The 20,503-nt window shown below is 38.7% G+C and overlaps 1 protein-coding gene across 1 annotated transcript in view; it reads right to left on the bottom strand.

Annotated features, from left to right (window-relative positions):
• Karybeta3 (karyopherin beta 3) overlaps nucleotides 1-18,029 on the bottom strand; it is a 93,908-nt gene extending 75,879 nt beyond the window's left edge. Inside the window, exons 1-2 of the mRNA XM_067158028.2 lie at nucleotides 17,893-18,029; nucleotides 2,969-3,118 (exon numbers count right to left, since the gene is read on the bottom strand). Coding sequence (XP_067014129.1) covers nucleotides 2,969-3,118; nucleotides 17,893-17,973 — 231 coding nt within the window. The 5' untranslated portion in view covers nucleotides 17,974-18,029. The remainder of the gene's footprint in view (nucleotides 1-2,968; nucleotides 3,119-17,892) is intronic.
• Between the last annotated feature and the right edge of the window lie 2,474 nt (nucleotides 18,030-20,503).

Below are 20,503 nucleotides of genomic sequence, written 5' to 3'. Positions count from 1 at the left end.
AGCATTGGGTTAAACAAACCTACTTAATGTGTACATAGGCAGTAGTGCGCAAAGTATACCACAGAATTTACATCTCTGGGTAGTTATTCTAGTGTACTTACAATATAGTTTACCAGTAGACGGTAGAACTAGCCCCATTTATTATTATTATTAATCTAATAGCATATAAATGACTTTGAATAACAGTAGAAAAAATTAACAATGTCAATATACGAAAACAAAATTATAAGAACGACAGATAAAGTATATACAGTGGAATCTCATTACTACCTTTCTAGAGGGACTAAAAAATGTCATATGCAGGAAAATATTCAGTATGTCCTAGTGAAAAAAAAGGAAACATTTTTAAAATTTGTGTATTTCAGCTGGTGATGCGATAAAACAAATAGTTTTCACAAATTTAACATTACAAATGTAAATACAAATCCAGAGTGAATTGCTTTCACTTTTTTGTCCCAACTTATGTGACTTAGTACAGCCATATCGTCATCACGAACAACAAAACCCGACAGAAATCTTTGAACAGTATCCATGGCTTCGATAGCATAGGCAGTGGTGTTTATTCCGTCTCATTCTCTCTGTCATGACTTTCCTCTTGCAGTTTCCCAGATGTAGGCTGATTCAGGATTTTGTGAATTGTCATAGACTGACAAAACTATGACAATGTAGTAGTGAGATTGTCTCATTCTGCATAATCAGCGACAGTATGTTGTCTTCCTTTTCCACCACTCATACGTATCATCTGCTCCAACCAATTTCTCGCTAGTGGATGTGACATCAACAGGACAGATAAAGCCACTTTTATTGAAATGGCTTCTCATGATTTCTCTTTCAATTTGCTTTACATCGCACTGACACGATGGGACAGAAAAGGGCTATGTGTGGGAAGGTAGCGACCTTAATTAAAGTCACTCATGATTTTTTCAGGAACTGACTCTCAAGCAGACTTTACAAAATGCACTGTGTCCGAGATGTTTATTTTCCTCACTCTGCAATAAAGAGTAGCGAGATGCTTTTGGACAAGCCTCTTTCTTCAGTTTTGCTTTACGTATCGAATGACAACCTGATCGGAGAGGCAGATGAATTAAGCAATTTGCTGGGAAGAATACAATTTTCATATTCTGAAGATGTATCTCAAGGATATGGTGCAAATTAGTCACCAAACAAAAGAATTTTCCAGTTTGACACCTATCTGAACATCCAGCGCACATGAATATCGATACAATTCTGCAGCAAAAACCCAGGCTTTCAGATTTGTAGTGTATTTGCATGGAAATGTCCGTACATTTTTTGAAACTGGGGGTTCTTTGCTTGCGTTATTATCAGAGGAACCAACCTTTCTGTTTCACTTTCATCGCAACACGATAGGACTGTCAGTCTCTTTGTATAACTTCCCACCATGACATTTCTCACACTTTAATACCAAGGTTTTGTCAGATATAAGACGAAAAAAATCACCCACTTTTGTCCACACCGAAAACATAATTTGAACTGTAATTCTTGAAAACTGTTTGAAGATCCAAGTCCCTATTGTCTCCGATTTCACGCTAGCAGCCTCGCCTTGCACACCTCTTCCCACTAGATTATGCTGTTCTTAAATATTTGCATCGAACCACTGGAGCTTGAAATTAGAGTTTTTCCTGGGCTCAAATTACGGTTCTGTCAAGTGGGATATTAGACACGTAATCTTGTTAAACCTATTTCAATAACAAGCTTAATTTACAGCTTGAGAAACGGCCTCTCATGGACTTCCTTTCCTCAGCCACCTGTTTCTTCTTTGTGAACACATTCAATATCTTTCCCGTCGCTTAGTATGGTGTTCAGTGTCGATGTAGGAATGTTAAATTTCTGAGCAATATTCCCTCCCTTCATGTGAGGATTGCGGTCCACTTCTTGAAAGAACGCCAGCTTTAATTTTGGTTATCTTTCACACTTTCCTTTCCCCCTTAACTTAAAAAACACCACAACTTTGTAAACTCTGTCACTGAACGTAGTATGAATTAAACTGAAACAAATGCAACCTGCGCTGAAGGGGGGGGAGTGGAGGGAGAGGGAGAGAGAGAGAAAAGGAATTACTTTTGCTTCTCAATTATGGACAGAGCTTGTACACTGTCAAAAAACTATGGAACAATTTTTAACTGTGAAAGATGCAAGTTACAAAATATGGAACTTACATCATCGATAATGAAGAAAATAATAAGCAGTGAGAAAAATTTGACTGTCTTATGCAAGAAGGGAAAAACGTGTTAATGAGGATATGTTAACATGTATTTAATAGTATTAGGACTGGGACTGATTATAATTGCGGTGTTGGCAGGAAAGCATACTAATGAAATTCCACTCACTGTATTTATCAGATAACTGAAGAAGCAACTTTCACAAAATACAACAGAAAAAGAAGGAAACTGGCAAAGGGAAACTTTTATTCCAATAAGAAAATATAGTTAAGAGCTATGGCACGCCATACCTTCACTTCCACACTTGGACATAAAGATAGAGGTCCTGTGGCAGTATATCGGAAAGTGTGCAGTTTCTCTCCTTCCATTAGCACTACCAATACTGTCATCATCTATGATGAGAGAGCTCTCATCATAAATTACAGCATGGTCCTTCTGTGCTGGAAGGTATCTGGTGGTTGCTCAAGGCAAACCAGGAGTACAATACAGACGAGAAACTAAAACTAGAATACATGAACTTAAAAGTACTGGGTGCCACAAAACTTTTCCCAGGGGCCTGTGGAAATTACCAAATTTATACTAAAATTAAACCTTCAGCTGATTAGGCCATGTTCAATACATACAGTAAATGCCAAAGTACAGAACAAAAAAGGTCAAATGAACACCAATGGTATTTGAATACACAACCTTGTGATTTTGCCATTTTTGTTCTGTATCTTTAGTATAGAGAGCCTGAACACACTAAGATCAAGCCCTTGCACAATACAACTTAATTAAAACAAGGTTCTTACCTTGGGGTAAAATTCAATGAATTCCGAAGAGAATAACCGCCGGAGTAAAACAGCCGCCATCTGCCTAGTATCTTCTGAGAAGGTGGCATTGTGGATAGAACCAAGAAGTAAAGTGACCTTCGATTCCACTGGTAGGTTATTGTATGCATCCTAAAATAAAGAACAAGTGCTTTAGATAAAAACAACAAAGATAAATTTTGCCCTCCAAACCAATAACTACTACACATGATCACACTATATTTCATCACCGAAGCACCCCTGTATGCACACCCAGACAAAAACTGAGCAAATTCTTGCCTGGAGGAATCGGCACCCAAGTTAATATACCTCGTCCCGTACAAGGTCTTTTATATCACACACCCACACGTATATACACCTGCCTTCCACAGTCAAAATTACTATCCATAAAATACAGTAATTGGAATTTCTAAATGGACTATTAATCTCCTATAAATAAAAGGTGCACATTCCAGGCTTTATACGGCATTCAAATGGAATCAAGAGGTTTGGAATTTAATCTAGGCTTTTGGCTCGTACCCCAGTGATTAGAACTTTGAATTCTATAACACCACCTCTTCTACCCTGCCGACCAACATTCTAATAGTAAAAATATTTTTGATGAAGGGGACTTGGAACTAACCATGGTGCCGGACCATATAGACTTGACACATTGACGATCACAGCCAACAGGCGAGCTGCTCTACCTCATGCTTATCGATAAAGGTAAGCCAGAATGGAAAAAAGATTCATTCATTTCACTGACAGATAGTATTTTTTACTGAACAATTCAAGTATGATGGTCATCATTGCAATGTTCTTCTAACTTGTAACAGTTTAATGCGCGGTTTCTGGAACATGAGATATCAAACCTATAGCTGTATTGAATGGTTAACTTGTGTTTTGGTGTTGCACGAACGTAAGATACAACTATCGGTTCAATAAATCGCCTGCTAACTTAGTGGACACTGAGCAGGAGATACCTATTTGTTAACCCATGAGGGGTTGCGTCCGGTCGTTTAAACCATTTCTGTTCATTCTGATCAATCCTTCCGCAATTTGATATTATTAGTGACGTGGATAAATAAAATTTGCTGAAAATGAGATATTTACCATTATTTGTTGTTGAAGTGTGGGGTATAAAGTACACCATGTGCCTGGTCATGTATAAATTTTAGGCACGCCTGCTGGAGGGTTAATATTTTTTTACAGGTATGTTGTATTGTTATAATTAATGTTTGACAGGCTGAAAAACTTTAAAGTTACATCAGATGATAAAGACGTAAGGGACATTGGATGCATCTGTAAATTCTAATGAGGATGAAGGAGATTTCGTAGAAAATCTTACAGGACAGTAGTTGCGGGCTAACCGAAACCGCTTCTAGCCATGAACATGATAAACAGTGCGATGCTGTTAGGGGAACGACGCTGGATGATGCCATTAAGAATGAAACTTTTATTAGAAGAGGCAAGTACAGAGCTCAAGGAAGCAAACTGTAAACTGATGAAATTCACATCAACTGATCAATGGTTTTCATCAAGAGTGTACACTCTGGTCAGTCTAAAACTTCACTTAAAAAGACAATAAAAGAAAACAATTAGTAACATTTTTTCCAATTTCCCTATACACAATAATAATTCCATTGAGCTAAAAACGGTTACCAATGTACTTAGGCATGTCAGTAAGGAAAGCAATTTTGCACTAATTGTCTTTACGTTGGCTCTATGACGATGTGTGCTCACCAGCCACTAGATGGCACTGTTGCCTACGTCTGTGGTAGGTTTCAGTGTTATCAGATCAGTACAGCTTGCGCTATTGCGACGTACAGATGGCCACACCACTCTCTGTTTACACGGAGGAAGAACAGCATTCCGTAATCAATTTTTTGTGGTCTGAGGGTCTATCAGGAACGGAAATTCATACAAGACTTTCAGCACAATACGGGGACGTTTTGCCACAGCGGATGCTTCCATTCCATGCTTTGACGTTTGCTCTCTGGTTCAAAGTGGTGAACCCATGTTTCATCCCCAGTGATCCGTTTTAGAAATGTTTCACCTTCGTTAGTAGGACAGTCCAGTAGGGGCAGACAGATTCTTACACGATTACGCTTCTGCTCTTCATTGAGTTGTTTTGGAACCCGTCTTGAACGTACTTTGTTAAGCCTGTTATGCACGATTTCATATGTAGAACCATGACTGACGTGCATATAGTTTGCTATGTCATTAACAGTCACTCGTCTGTTATTCAGGATCGTATCACGCACTTGCTCAATATTGACATCAGTTATGACTGCATACGGACACCTGGATCTTTCTTCATCCTTCATGCTTGCGCGATCCCTTTCGAAAGGTTCAATTCACTGGTAAACACTTCCCTGTGGCAAAACATTGTCCCCATATTGTGCTGAAATTCTACAAATTTCCCCCTGCCAACCACTTCCCCTCCTTTACCCCTTTCCTCTTCTCCCTATCTACTCCTTTGTTTACATTGCCTGCTTCCTACAAGTCAGTGCTTGTTCCCTATCCACTCCTTTGTTTACATGGCCTGTATGCTTCTTCCAGCAAGTCAGTGCTTGTTCTACATCAGACATTAGAGGCGAGTCTCGATGTTTCTCCTTTTTAATTTATTTTCCGTATGTTTATTCATTCCTAATTCTGGCTATCATTTCCAGATTTACTTCTTTGCCTGAGGTCCTAAGTCAACTTAAAGACATCATATTATAACAAGACCTTTACCATAACTTTTGTTATTGTATGCATTTTAATGTTACAATTATTCCTGCAACACTGCCTTTGTACAGTATACATATGTTTTAGTTATCACACAATCTGTTTAATTTTTATTTGGCTGAAACTAGTCCCAAGACTGATGTAATATTATTTACTGATATTTTATTGTCAATTTATATCTTACATTAATTTATCAATGGTTTAGTTTTTGTTATAGCGTAGTTGGTAATGGCACCCATCTGTCAATTAGTATCTGTATTGCATTATGAGAGTGATGCCTTATCGAATAATTTCAGTGAATAGCTCCACTGGGTCAACAGGTTAACTCTGCTTTAAAAAGTTTTACTATAAAAGCAGAAAGATCCCACTTCTTAATCTCTTGTACCATACTTGTACTGGTGTTATACCAGACTAAGCTTCGAGTATTATGGGCACACAACATGGTAGGGGCAATTTAGAGTGAAAGCCACCAGCTGCTGCTTTTGACAATGCTGCTCCAACCTACCACAATTTTGTTCAAATTCAACAAAATCTGTTATGGTATAAATACATGCACAATATATTCTGTGCTATTCTCCTCCAACAAATGAGAGCAGCAGTTAAGAAATGAAATTCCTCCTATGCTACGAGATCGAAACAACATTTCAGATTATCAAGCTCCTGATTATTAATAAAGTTGTTCAGTTGACTATGGTATGTAGCTTAGAATCGTGGAAGATCTGATAGAGTTATCAGAAAAACAACAGAATTCATGTTAATTCATGGAGAAAAAAAAAAAAAAATAACCACCTGGGGCATTGTGGTGAACAGTCCATGGACTTCAGGAGAGTGATTTTTGATTGTACAATTTGCTTTACGTTGCACCAACAGAGGCAGGTCTTATTCTATTAAAGAAACTATTTAAAATAGATGTTGGGTCCATCTTGTCAATACACTTTAAATGATTGAAAATTAGTTTAATTACTACATGTTTCAGGAAGAATATTGCCTTCCCTTCATCAGTGAAGTCAAATCAAGTCAAGAAATAACCAAATAAAATACCTATTATGGTTAAGTTTATCAACAGAGACAGGTCTTATAGCGATGATGGGATAGGAAAGGATTAGGAGTGGGAAGTGGCCATGGACTTAAGGTACAATCTGGTGTGAAAATAGGAACCCACGGAAAACAGTCTTCAGGGCCGCAGACAGTCGGGTTCGAACCAACTATCCCACAAATGCAAGCTGACAGCCACAGGACTCAAACAGTGCAGCCACTCGCTCGGTGGGAATGAAGTCCTGACATAGGATTTGTAAGGTGTTCAGGACAAAGACACATGGCAGTGGTTTGAGGGAAGACATCACATTGCAAAAATCTGTCGAGTAATGAAGACTAAGACTGACGCCATCTAAATTTTTTGCTGTAGTTCAATGTCGCACTAAATCAAGATTACAGCCATTCTGGAATGAGAAGGGGGTTGAGAAGGGAAGGCAGCTGCCATGACCTGAATTAACACAGAGTCATTGCACAATATACTGCACGATTCTGTAAAAGGCTCTGTGATTGCAATGCAATATATTTAATGTCGGTTATGTGAATTCGTACCCATGAAATTTCATTGTAATTTTTATTCTAAACGGAGGACAATAATTGCTTTCACACAAATCAACAGTAAAATTAGCAGTAAATTAATAAATACCATCATTACCAGAGAAATAAAGATACATAAAAACGGCGACTATTTTGCTGCAGACCTGTGGCATTCCTCTTCATTGTACCATCTTTTGTTTCCTTCCTGAGGTCCTGGGCTCGCACGGATGTGTCTGTGAATTCTCAATATCTTTGTCCATCATGACTAGCGCGGGCAGTTCAGACGGGAAAATGGAGATTATAAGAACATCGTAAATAACACAAAAATGATTTTTGTTGAAACAAAAATAATGTGATCCCCGGACCGATAATTATATTAAATAATGAGTTCTGAGCACAAGTGAACAACTTGCCAAACCAAGTAACACCAAAGTCTTCACACACACACACACACACAAGTGTTACATGAACAAATGACACACTGAAGCACTGTGACTTAGTAGAATCAAATACAGTAGAGACAATACGCGACACTCTGCAAGATATCAAGGGACAGCGATTAGAGCTCTATCTAGCGGAGTGACCTGGAGTTACAGATTCTGTCATAAAAGCACGTGTATTTGTTTGTGAAGTTTTTGGCATTATTTACGCGTTTGCATTAAGTTGACATAAGTAAATTGCGTGTTTCATTCCTTTATATCTCCTCTCAATATGAGTGGAAATATATGTGCTGTGTTTGGCTGCAATAACTATGAAGTGCAGAAGGATTCGCGGTCTTTCTTCCGTTTCCCTCGTGACAAGAAAATGTAAGTAAATATTATGTTTGCATATATATTCTTTCAGTTACAAAGAGATTTTTATAGTACTTCCTAAACTTTTGACTTGCGCGACCCACATTTAAACTGGCTTAAAATAAAATAAGCTTATTTTATAGTATAGTGCAGCAGTTAACCTTCAATACCGATGTGTTGTTGTAGGTGTGATTTGTGGGTTTGATTTAATTCAGGAAAATGCATATGCATATGAGTGTGGCTGGTTGTGTTCTAAGTTATCCCATTTGAAATGCCGTAACGCGTTGTCAAGCACTGAAGAAAATATGGGTGATTCAAGAAATGTACATATTTTGTTGAAACAATATGATGCAAATTTGCTTTACCCTAATGAAATGGCAAGTATTGCTTATAGAGAAATTTTAATTTTTTTGGCAGCTAAATTTATAGATTTTCTTTCTGTTAGTAGCCTTCAAATTAAAAGAAAAATTGTCCAGCTCTTAAATGTAAATTCATTGAATCATATGTGTAAGGAATGTCCCGATATTTTTATTGACAAGTGTTTTAATGTGATGATACAATGTTTTTAAATGAGAAAAAAGACAATATAGCTGTGAATGTTCAGGCAAGAATGCTAAAAGCTAAAAAAGTAATGCATAAATGACAAATCAAGACCTTTCACAGCAGTCCATTCCACATCCTGATTATATGTCTAATTTCAGTCTTTAAATAATAACCTGTTAAATAATTCTTCATTCATTTATCCCGAATTGCTTTAGCAACTTTGAAGTTAATATCTTAGTAACACTTTCTTTCTAGACGTAGTTCATTTATCCATTTCCGCATATAAATTTCCATTGATATTTGAATTTAGTGCGAATTTCTAGGTCACGCCACTAGGAGTGCCACTTACGAATTGTCTCCCATTTTAACAAAAGGCTAAATCCGAAAGTGTCACGTATTGTCTCTACTGTATTTGGTAGAATTTATAGTCGTAATGTAGCAAAGTATTATATATTTCTCTAGTAATCGTATTTATTAATTTACCGCTAATTTTACTCTTAATTTGCTTAAAAGCAATTGTTATCTTCCATTTAGGACAAGAATTATAATGAAATTTCACAGATACAAATCGTTCACGTACCCTTTAGCGTCAATAGTGCAATATCTTTAATTCCTTTTCTCTGAGCCATGATTCACAAACATTTGGTATCAGCCATGAATTGACTACGTTGCAGAATAAAACTTGTGCTAGTTCGTATCCTGGCATGGATACTTACTTTTTGTTTGTGAATGTCCATCATTTAGGGAATCAGTTGCTAGCTGATGAACATGGGCTTTTACAGTCATGCTGAAGTAGCACTATAATGGCGAGAAAGTGTATAAAAGAACATTGTCATAAGTCTGCACTGAACAGTATAATAATACATTTGCTATTGGTAACTGTGTCAATGAGCAACAGAACAGTGCTGTGAGAAATACCTTGATTGGCTTGAAAAGTGAACTACACATTCAGACAAAAGAGAACTCATTGCAAGGCATGACAGCAACATTGTTGCTAGCTTATCTCAGAGATCTTGCATAGTATGGGAGTGTAGTTGCAAGTTTGTACTTGAGGAATTGAATATTGTTTTCTGCCATTTCCCATTTTCTCTCCTGGAAAATGCTGGGGTTGTACCTTAACCCTTTGAGAGTCTGGTTTTAGAAGCACTTACACAATCCTTAAGTTTTTGCACACATATAAACCCCCACAAAAAATTAATTCATGTACAGGCACATAGTACGCAACTTATAAATTGGCCTAGTTATACGTTTAAAAAAATTCACACACTGAGCATGGTTAATTCTGTTTCTGTGTGGGGTATGACTAGAAATATGGTGCTGGACAGAGTTTTGTTACTGTCTTCGCATTGAGAAGGGTCTTCCAGGTCATCTTTCAGGATGATTTTGTTGATAATATTTATTTAAAACCATTTTTGAAGGTGTCCACCTTTTCAATACAATTTATCAATCGCTACTGATTTGCATTTAGTGCAGTCGTCCAGGTGCCAGATTCCCAATCTGTTGTTTTCCTAGCCTCTTCTTAAATGATTGCAAAGAAATTGGAAATTTATTGAACATCTCCCTAGGTAAGTTATTCCAATCCATAACTCCCATCGAGCTCGTGTCACCTCTGTACATTTTGATTTATGAGAGTAAAATGAGTACATAAAAAACTTTTGTCACGTTACTAATACATGTTTTGCTGTTAACGTAGTGAGTCGCTTGTTGTTGGAGAGAGTCGAACAGGGGTTTTCTCAATGTGTTCATAATTGAGTCGTATGCGCGAACAAACGTCTATGTTACATTCCCTAAATATTGAGAAAAACGCAATAAAGATAATTGTTGATCGCGGGACATGGCTACGCGAGAGAATGTAACAGACTTTTATTCCGTAAATCAACATGTTATAAGTGCACGCGCTCACTCATTCGTACATAATGTATGCAAGCAGAGGAGAATAGTGTTATTTTAAAGTTTTATTCTAATTATAATGATTTGGTGCGTACATCTTTCCACTCACTAGGCTCACGTTTCCTTTTCCTGCATCTGTTTTTCGTCAACTTGTATATACTGCTTGGGGACAACAGTATATTACGACCACTACTATCGTCTGATTGCATGATTATGGTTTCGATGAGTAACTAAATACACTCAGTAATATAAGACTGAACAAACCAGAAGAATCTCCGGACTAGAATGTGTTTTTTACATTGCATTCAATTCGTGACATTGTCGAGCGCTCGCGCGGGAAACGATGTAACATAGACTTTTGTTCCATTATTTTTCAAGTGCATTTCTCTTCACAATTTCCGGAATACTATAGCCATCTCTTGAGATATGCTCAATCTACCTGCAAATACATATCCAGGACACATCATAGATGTTTGTTCCGTGAATATCTCAAATTCCACAAAAATGTAACATAGACGTTTGTTCGCGCATACGACTCAACTGATGAATTCTGAAACTTCAATATGAAGAACAGAGTTGAATTGAGTGTCTGTAACAATAAGAAAAATGTATGTTTTACTATTGGGAATGAGTGGAGCAGTTAGAGTTCTTCCAGAACAGTCTTGGTGCTAGATGTATCCAGGAACCTCGCGAGATAGAAGACTCCAAATCAATCGTCGAGTAATTTCCATAGTCCCATGCCGCGCTACCATGGACAGAAGCGAGAGGGGGCCAGTCTAGCACTTAAGTCTTGCTTGTGACAGCTGCGGTCGAAGCTTAAGAGGGTGGGCCGATACGATGACCTCCCACCCATAGCAAGCTGGCATGGCGGACGCTATAACCATTACAATATGTCTGCCAATATAACAAATGCGTAGTGCACTAACTGTGGTGTGGATAAACATTACTGTAAGTTATAACCGGGAATTACAGTTAGCGACTGGTTGGATCCTGTTTACCTAAAAATCAACCACAGTGGATTGATTAGGTCCAGCTAATGAGCAGGACTTTTGGTCAGGCGACTACAGAATTATCAACACAAAACCCAAAAGGGGAAATGAAGGAGCTGACTTAATAATGAATAAGAAAATAGGGCAGTGAGCAAGCTACGAGCAGCATAGTGAAAGGATTCTTGTTAAGATGGACTCCAAACCAAAAGAATTATAAACACGAAATCCAACACGGAAATGAAGGTGTTGACTTAATAATGAATAAGAAAATAGGGCAGTGAGTAAGCTACAAGCAGCATAGTGAAAGGATTCTTGTTAAGATGGACTCCAAACCAATGCCCACCACAATAGTGCAGGTCTTTATGCCTACTAGTTCAGCAGATGATTAAGAAATCAAAAGAATATATGAAAGGATACAAGATTTAATACAATACGTAAAAGGTGACAAGAATCTAATTGTGATCAGAGACTGGAATGCAGTGGTAGGCCAAGGAAGAGAAGGTAATGCATCAGGAGAATTCAGACTAGGACAAAGGAATGAAAAAGGAAGTCGGCTGGGGGAATTCTACACCGAACATATTTTAGTCCTAGCAACTATCTGTACTATCTGCGCACTTTTTAGCGACAGATTTACACCCTAGTGTTGAAGCGGTCGACCTCGGCAATCTTCGAGATTCGTACGGGCAATCTTTGAAACACAAACTATGAATCGCTGTGCGACATCTGGCGTACACTTTACGTACTAGTACTGTTATTTACACAGCAAAGCCAAACTATAGAATTCACTCTAGGAATAAGATTCGCATCGAGAAATGTTATATGTGTGTGTGACACAGTTGTTGGCTTAAAATAACAAAGGTTCAGAAAATTCATATCGATCGATCATATTATCGATTCAATTCAGATTTCATTTCCATTCAGTTGGCAGTGCTCACCGAACCGGAAGTGCTCCCCCCTTTCTCCTCAAACCCATACACAAATCTATCGCTAAAAAGTGTGCAAATAGTATTTGATGAGAAGCCGCTGCAGTTTGTAGGTACAGCATGAGTAACAGGTACTACATTCATTACAAACATTAGCCGTGACAGAAAAAATAGATGTGCAGTATGTTCATTATTAAAATGTTCGTAATACAGTACATGTAACTAAAGCACAATTGCACAACTAATTTTAAAACTCACAACAGCACCTTAGTTTGCAAGAATCACTGCACACGAAAATTGGTTAAAACGCCACAAACGACCTGGAGACATTGAAAGGTATCCAACAGACTTCATTATGATTAGGCATAGATTCAGAAACAGGTGTTTGTAAGGATATCCCAGTGACTGACCACAACCTGGTCACAAAATGCCATCTGAAATTAAAGAAAATTAAAGAAATCGAAGAATGGAAGGAATGCAGAGAGAATATTGACAAGTTGAAAGAAAAAAGGGTGAGGAATTTTTGCAAGGAACATACTTAACAAGGACTAAATGAAAAGGCTGAAGGAAATACAATACAGGAAGAACGGACAATCGTGAAGAATGTGGTCAGTACGGCTGCTGAAGAAAGTTTATAAAGAAAGAAAAGATCAACTTAGAATCAATGGATAACTCAGGAGATACTAGACATAATTAACAACGCACGTGCAAGAATGCAAAAAACTAAGGGACGCGATTAAAAAATGAAGTAGATAGAAAGTGCAAGACAACTAAGAAAAAATGGCTGAAGGATAAGTGCAAAGTTCTTGATTGTATGGTCCTAGGAAAGGTAGATGCTGCATACACAAAAACCAAGGAAACCTTTGGGGAAAGTAAAACTATGTGTACAAATATTAAGAGCTCAGATAGAAAACTACTTCTAGGAAAAGAAGACAAGGCAGAAAGAAGGCAGAAACGTATCCCACAAATGTATCAAGGCAAAGAAGTAGATGATATAGTCCTGGATCAAGAAGAGGCTGTTGATGCTGATAAATGGGAAGTCCAATTTTGAGGTCAGAATGTGACAAGAGCTTTGAGAGACCTAAATAGGAATTAGGCACCTGGTATTGAAGACATACCCTCAGAATTACTGAACACTTAGGAGAAACCAGAATAGCGATGTTATTCCATTCAGTGTGTAAGATGTATGATACAGGGGAAGTGCCATCCAATTTTTGGCAGAATGTTGTACCTATTCCCAAGAAAGTAGAGGCTGACAAGTGTGAAAACTACTGCACCATTAGTTCAGTATCTCATGCCTGCAAAATTTTAACATGTATGTCTGCACACGGTAGCTGAGGCCATACGATTATTATTATTATTATTTACAGAAGAATGGAAAAACAAGTTGAAACTGAGTTTGACTTCAGAAGTACTGTAGGAACACATGAAGCAATCCTCGATTTATGCCTGGTCTTAGACCAAATTAAGGACAAGCAAACGTACATGGCATTCATAGATCTAGAAAAGGCATTCAATAATGTTGACTGGAGATTCTGAAGGTGATCAAGATAAGATACCGAGAAAGAAGAATTATCTACGAACCGTATAAAAGTCAGTCTGCAGCAATAATAATCGAGGGCCTTGAAACAACAGCATCAATCCAATGTTCAATATTTAGGCCTATATAGAACAGACAGTAAAGGAAATCAACGAGGAATTAGGAGAGGGAATCACAATCCAAGGAGAGGAAATCAAAACCTTGAGATTTGCTGATATTATTTTATCAGAATTTGCAAAAGATCTGGAGAAATTGCTGAATAGTATGGACAGTCTTGGGGACAGAGTAATAAATCCAAAACAAAAGGAATGGAGCCCAGTCGAATGAGGTCAAGCGATGCAGGAAATGAAGTCGTAAAATAACTAATGATGGCTGAAGTGAGGAGGATATATCAAATGCAGACTAGCACAAGCACGGAATGCCTTTCTTAAGAAAAGAAATTTACTCACTTTGAACATCGATATAGGAATTAGATGTTTTTTAGTGCTTTTGTCTGGACCATGGCATTGTATGGAAGTGAAACATGGACGATAACTAGCTCTAAAAGAGGACAGAAGCTTTTGAAATTTGGTATTACAGAAGAATGCTAGTTGCTTTACGCCGCACCGACACAGATAGGTCTTCTGGCGACGATAGGACAGGGAAAGGCTAGGAGTGGGAAGGAAGCGGCCGTGGCAATTAAGGTACAGCCCCAGCATTTGCCTGGTGTGAAAATGGGAAACCACGGAAAACCATTTTCAGGGCTGCCGACAGTGGGGTTCGAACCTACTATCTCCCGAATACTGGATACTGGCCGCACTTAAGCGACTGCAGCTATCGAGCTCGGTCACAGAAGAATGCTGAAGCTGAGATGGATAAATAGAATCACGAATGAAAAGCTACCGATTTGAATTGGTAAGAGGCTAAATTTGATGAGAAGACGACATAGAATGATAGGACACATCTTAAGACACCCAGGTCTAGTTAAGGTGGTTTTTGAGGGAAGTGTAAGCAGTACGAACGGTAGGGGTATGAGTATGACAAGCAGATCAGAGCTGATAGGATGTAGCAGTTACGTAGAATTGGTGGCATGGAGAACTACATTAAACCAGTCTATGGACTGACAATTCAGAACAACAAAACATTTCTGAAGCCTGCATATCTTTAACCAGTTACTCTGTTTTCAAATGATTATGATGATCCAGTGCTACATAACCCAACTGTTGACTACTCTGGACCAATAGTAACTAAATCACAGTTATGTCACATTAAGTCTTGCATTACAAGAAATTAAAAGATTTAATTGTAAAATTTATTTTAATACTGGTCAATACAGAACCTAAACATGATATTCTTAAATTGTAATTAATTCTTGTATGTTGCCATTACGAGTATCCATTAAGAAAATTAAAGCAAAGAAATTCATAACAATAATAATAATGGGGAGAGCCTCCGTGGCTCAGACGGCAGAGCGTCGGCCTCTCACCGCTGGATACCGTGGTTCAAATCCCGGTCACTCCATGTGAGATTTGTGCTGGACAAAGCGGAGGCGGGACAGGTTTTTCTCTGGGTACTCCGGTTTTCCGTCATCTTTCATTCCAGCAACACTCTCCATTCTCATTTCATAGCATTTATCAGTCATTAATATATCACTTTGGGAGTGGCGACCCCATCGTACTAATAGCCTATATCTGCTTCATTCATCACATCCCTGACCCGGTCAATGACTGGAAAACAGGTTGTAGGTTTTCATTTTCAATAATAATGGGCTTTTTAAGCCGCACTAACTACTTTTTAAAGTTTTTCGGAGATGCCAAGTGCTGGAATTTAGTCCCAGAGGAGTTCTTAAACGTGCCAGTAAATCTACCGTCACAAGACCGATGTATTTGAGCCCTTTCAAACACCACCGGACTGAGACAGGATCGAACCTGCCAAGTTAGGGTCCGAAGGCCAGCGCCTCAACCATCTGTGCCACTCAGTCTGGCTAGAAATTCATAAGAGAGAGACACTCTTCATCTTACAAAAATTGTAACAAATGACATGATTAAGTGCAGTGCTATAGTAAAAAGTCCTGTGTGATGTGTGTATATATTATGTTTTCATGTAATATTTTTTGTAACATAAAACCACTGACACAAAAAAAAAAAAGCATGAAATTCCAGTGATCATCTCGGTCTACATAAAGTGCACCAAGGCAGTAGATAGCAAAGATGAAAGTGAGGAGACTGGCAAGAGTGGAACATATGCCAGATTCAGAAAGGGGACCCATGGTCACCAAATCATGCTCTAAGTTGAGAGCGCTTGGGATTTCCTCTTTTAGTCTCCTTTGGTGGCAAGCATGGATGTTGCCTTCTGGCCCCATTCACAGAAGGAACAGATATTACTCGCACAACTTTTAGTGATACCTGGGCTCCCTAGTGCTGAATCGGCAGATCTAGGTTTTCTTCAAGATTAGTACTGGCAACCTTTGAAACAAACTATGAATCGCTTATGTATCGCCGTGAGACATCCGGCGTACACTTTACGTACTAGTACTGTTATTGTAAACACAGCGAAGCCAAACTATAGAATTCATGCTAGGAACAAGATTTGCATCGAGAAATGTTATATGTCTGTGTGTGACACAGTTGCTGGCTTAAGATACTAAAGATTTACGAAATTCATATCGATCAATCATATTATCAATTCAATTCAGATTTCATTTTCATTCACTTGGCAGTATTACCAGAACCGGGAGAGCTCCCTCCTTACTCCTCACTCCCATAACAACAGGTATCACTAAAAGTTGCACGAGTAACAGGTTGGTCTGGGAAGATACCATGAACAACAGAGAAATGGAAAGCAAAGGTTAATAGGTTTCATAACCTGATCTGCAACAAAACAGGCAGAGTGCAATACTTCAAAAAGGAGGATATTCCAGAAAATATAATACTTCATCACTTACAAAGTTAACAGTTAAAAGAAACCTCTGACCATGGAAGGTCTGATAGGAAAAACAAGGAATCTGTACTTGAAGGCAATGCAGATTTGGTAACGTACTGTGCCAAGGCCACACATTCAATGTTTCAAACTCTAGGTTTGGAATGAAGGAAGGTTTAACATGTCAGATTAACGGTGATCAGGGAAACAAAGAGCTGATAAAAAATCCTTAGAATCGAAGTGCTAAATGCAATGAATGGGAAGCAAGTTTGCTCTGTATACATGTTCAGATATATGGGCAATAAATGAGACAAAGAGTTCTCAAGTGTGTCCTTCCATATCTCCTTAGGTACATAAATGTGTGACTGTCCACAAGCTGGTGACTTTAATTACCACTGAAATACTATACTCAAAAATTTATATTTAAAACTGGGAACATGAATTTTATTTTGTTCGTATTTCATAAATGGACCACCACAAAAACTGAATTTGCAATCTGACAAAGTAACAAGTATTAGATTTATCTACAATACCAAGAAACCTCAATTTTCACAACAGATTTTCCAGTTCTCAACAATGATGATCGGCAACTTTGGGAGCAGCGCGAGAAGATAGGCCTCAAGCATATGTCATGCAAAAACGACAGTGACTGGATTTTTGTTACTTCGACTCCGCAGGGATGAGAGATTCCGCTGCCACTTTTGAATAAGGACAAATTTACTACGGAAATTTACCAGGGTTATGGTTGACAAGAGCTTTTTTCCGAAAGGCGGCAAGACACTACAGCCAATTCGAAAAACTGGACCCAACGCCCAGATCATCTTAGCAATACAGGAGCAAATGCACTCATCACTAGTAAATCAAAGGTATTAAAAATTAAGGTTCATAATTGGAGCATTTTACGAATAATTTGTCCATGCTTCTATGACAACACGAGGAGATTATGCCAACGTGTACCCTAGTAATTCTAAGTCGCACCCCATAACCACTCGTTCTCAGTCATTGAATAAGATTGAAATAGGTAAAGTAAACATTCGGCATTATTTCTACTTACCTCAGCTTGAGTTCGGATGCTATTTTGAGTACTTAAAAGGCCACTCAAAAGTTGTTGAAATTGCTCTTGGTCTGCCGCCATCTTCTTCGTGTTCCCGAAAAGGCAGAGCACGCATGCGTCATCGGATTCGCGGGTTTTTCGTGTTCATCGCCATCTACAGGCGCTTATTTTCTCTTCCTTATTTATCCTTGTCGATGATTCATCATGTCATTCCTTATCAGCAGTTGAAAGCATTCCTTCCCACTTCCGTGAAACTTGAAAATTATCCCTCTCTTTTGTAAATGACTTTAATCCCTGTTGTTTCTAATTAAAAATGGCAACAGTGGCTGCTTCCATAACCAATAGAAGGAAAAAGAACAAAAATGCCGCAAAATGAAAGGCATGAATAACAAAACCTCTTTGAACAAAACAATCAACACCTTAATTGAACAGTTTGAGATCAAAGAGAGAATGTGAAGAGGAAAACTGGGTTTCGACTTTTATTTTAGCTACAGCCCTCAACATCCAACCGTTCCTGGCATGCGGATGTCACTAATGTTGGATTGTAGAAGGTTTATTAAAATACCTTTCTTTGTGTGTGTTTGTCAAGGGAACGCGAGACGTGGACATGGACATCAATTCTACGAGCTTTTCTTTATTGTACAGCGTGAGTCCAGCAGCACCAAACGCAGGAATGACAACGCACATAGATTAGCGTAGGCGCCAGAAATTATTTCTGAGGTTAAGCGGGTACATATTGATACGAAGAAGAACAAGGGATTTTCCCATAAGGAAGAGTGCTAGAAAGGGTCGCACGAACATTTTGTTTCAATTAAGCCTTTTGTGAAAGCACTTATAAATTCCTTCAAAGAGAAAAATCCTCTGGATAAAATATCTGAACTGTTTCTGAGAATTTTTTTCTCTCTCAGCTAAAGTAAAAATACTAACTTTTAAGGAATTTGACCGACTTTATTCCTATTTTACAATGTTAAATTATTTTAATGCAAATGGAAAAAATACATGAAAGTAATCTACCTCCATAATACTGAAATTGCTACTTACACCAGAAGCAGTAACGTATATTAATACGGAGGGCTACCAAGGCTATCAGAGAAGCCCAAACCTCAAATGAGAACGATGGAAATCTAAAGCCCATTATAATGTAAGCATTTGGCACATTGTTCCATTTACAAAACTTGAAAGCAGTGAGAAAAAACGTACGTATTTCTGAGAGCAAGGCATTGGAGACTGATATTGCAGCCCAGACTCTGCGTCTCTCTCCCCTTGACCCACCTCACGCGGCTTGCTGCTGTTAATCAGAGAGGTAAGGGGGCCGGGGGAATAAGTGTGCTAGGCTTTGGTCTGTCAGATCGCTACTGTGAACTATCAACGATACGTTACTCATCGTATATACTTCCTCACCTCATTCTGACTTAATCATATAGATAACAGAGCACTGGTATTTCACTCTCGTTTACTTCTACATCCTTATAGAAAGACACAGCAGGGCTGCTGTTATAGGAGTAGATCTGCTAAAATGAAATGTGATCTTTCAGGTTTAGTGATTTCTTTTGTTCGTTAGAATCAAACCCGTGATCATAGGTCGGACACTACCACTGATCTCCAGAGGAAGCTAATTAATCAGTGAATGATGGGTACAACCACTGTAAAATTCAAAATTTGTCTTTTTATTATAATAATAATAATAGTGCATAGCATCTGTTTAGGCTTGGTGATGACCTAATGAGGATGAAATGAATGGCAAAGACGTCATAAACACCCAGTCCCCAGGCCAGTAGAATTAACAGTATGAGGAGCCTGGCACAAGTAAGTGGAAGCAATGCTAGGACTCAGCTAAGGGCCCCGCGGTTGCCAACCCACGCTCCCAAGTTGAGAGCCCCTGGGGCTTCTTTTAGTCGCATCTTACCGCCCCCACCCACAAGATGAAGTTTGCGCAACTGTGAGTTTGCATTCAGGAGGTTCAAACCCCACTGTCAGCAGCCCTGAAGATGGCTTTCTGTGGTTTCCCACTTTCACACCAGGTTAATACTGGGACTGTACCTTAATTAAGGTCATGGGTGCTTCCTTCCCACTCCTAGCCCTTTCCTGTCTCATTGCTGCCGTAAGACCTATAATGAATGTATGGTTGGTCTCCCAATTGCAACAAGCTGGTACCAAAAATTCTCTTGTTCTGCAACATGATTGGTTAAATTCACTGTTAAATTATTTTTAACATGCAGTTAAATTTTCACTGGGGTTGCATAAACTGGGCCCTAGAATCTCCCATAGACTTATACACTAAGTGGCCAAAATTCATGGGAAGACACTGAATGTGATGTTAATAACGAGTGCTCCTCCGCGAGCCCTTAAAATGGCAGCAGTATGGCGAGGCATCAACTCTACAAGGTGTTGGAATCGTTCTGGAGGTATATGGACACATATATCTTGTACTGCTACCCACAATTGGTCTTGTGTAGTTGGTGCTGTGTACATGGAGCATCGATAGCATCCCATAAATACTCGACTGGATTAAGATCGGGGGATCTGGAGCGCCAATCCATGGTCATAACTTCACTGGAGTGCTCCTCCAACCACTTGCGTGCCACCACAGAGTGGTGACATGGAGCATTGT

This window comes from Anabrus simplex, chromosome 14 (assembly GCF_040414725.1).
Source record: "Anabrus simplex isolate iqAnaSimp1 chromosome 14, ASM4041472v1, whole genome shotgun sequence".
Taxonomy (NCBI): domain Eukaryota; kingdom Metazoa; phylum Arthropoda; class Insecta; order Orthoptera; family Tettigoniidae; genus Anabrus; species Anabrus simplex.
The sequence above is the reverse complement of the archived record's forward strand: the minus strand, read 5'-3'. Positions and strand labels throughout refer to the sequence as shown.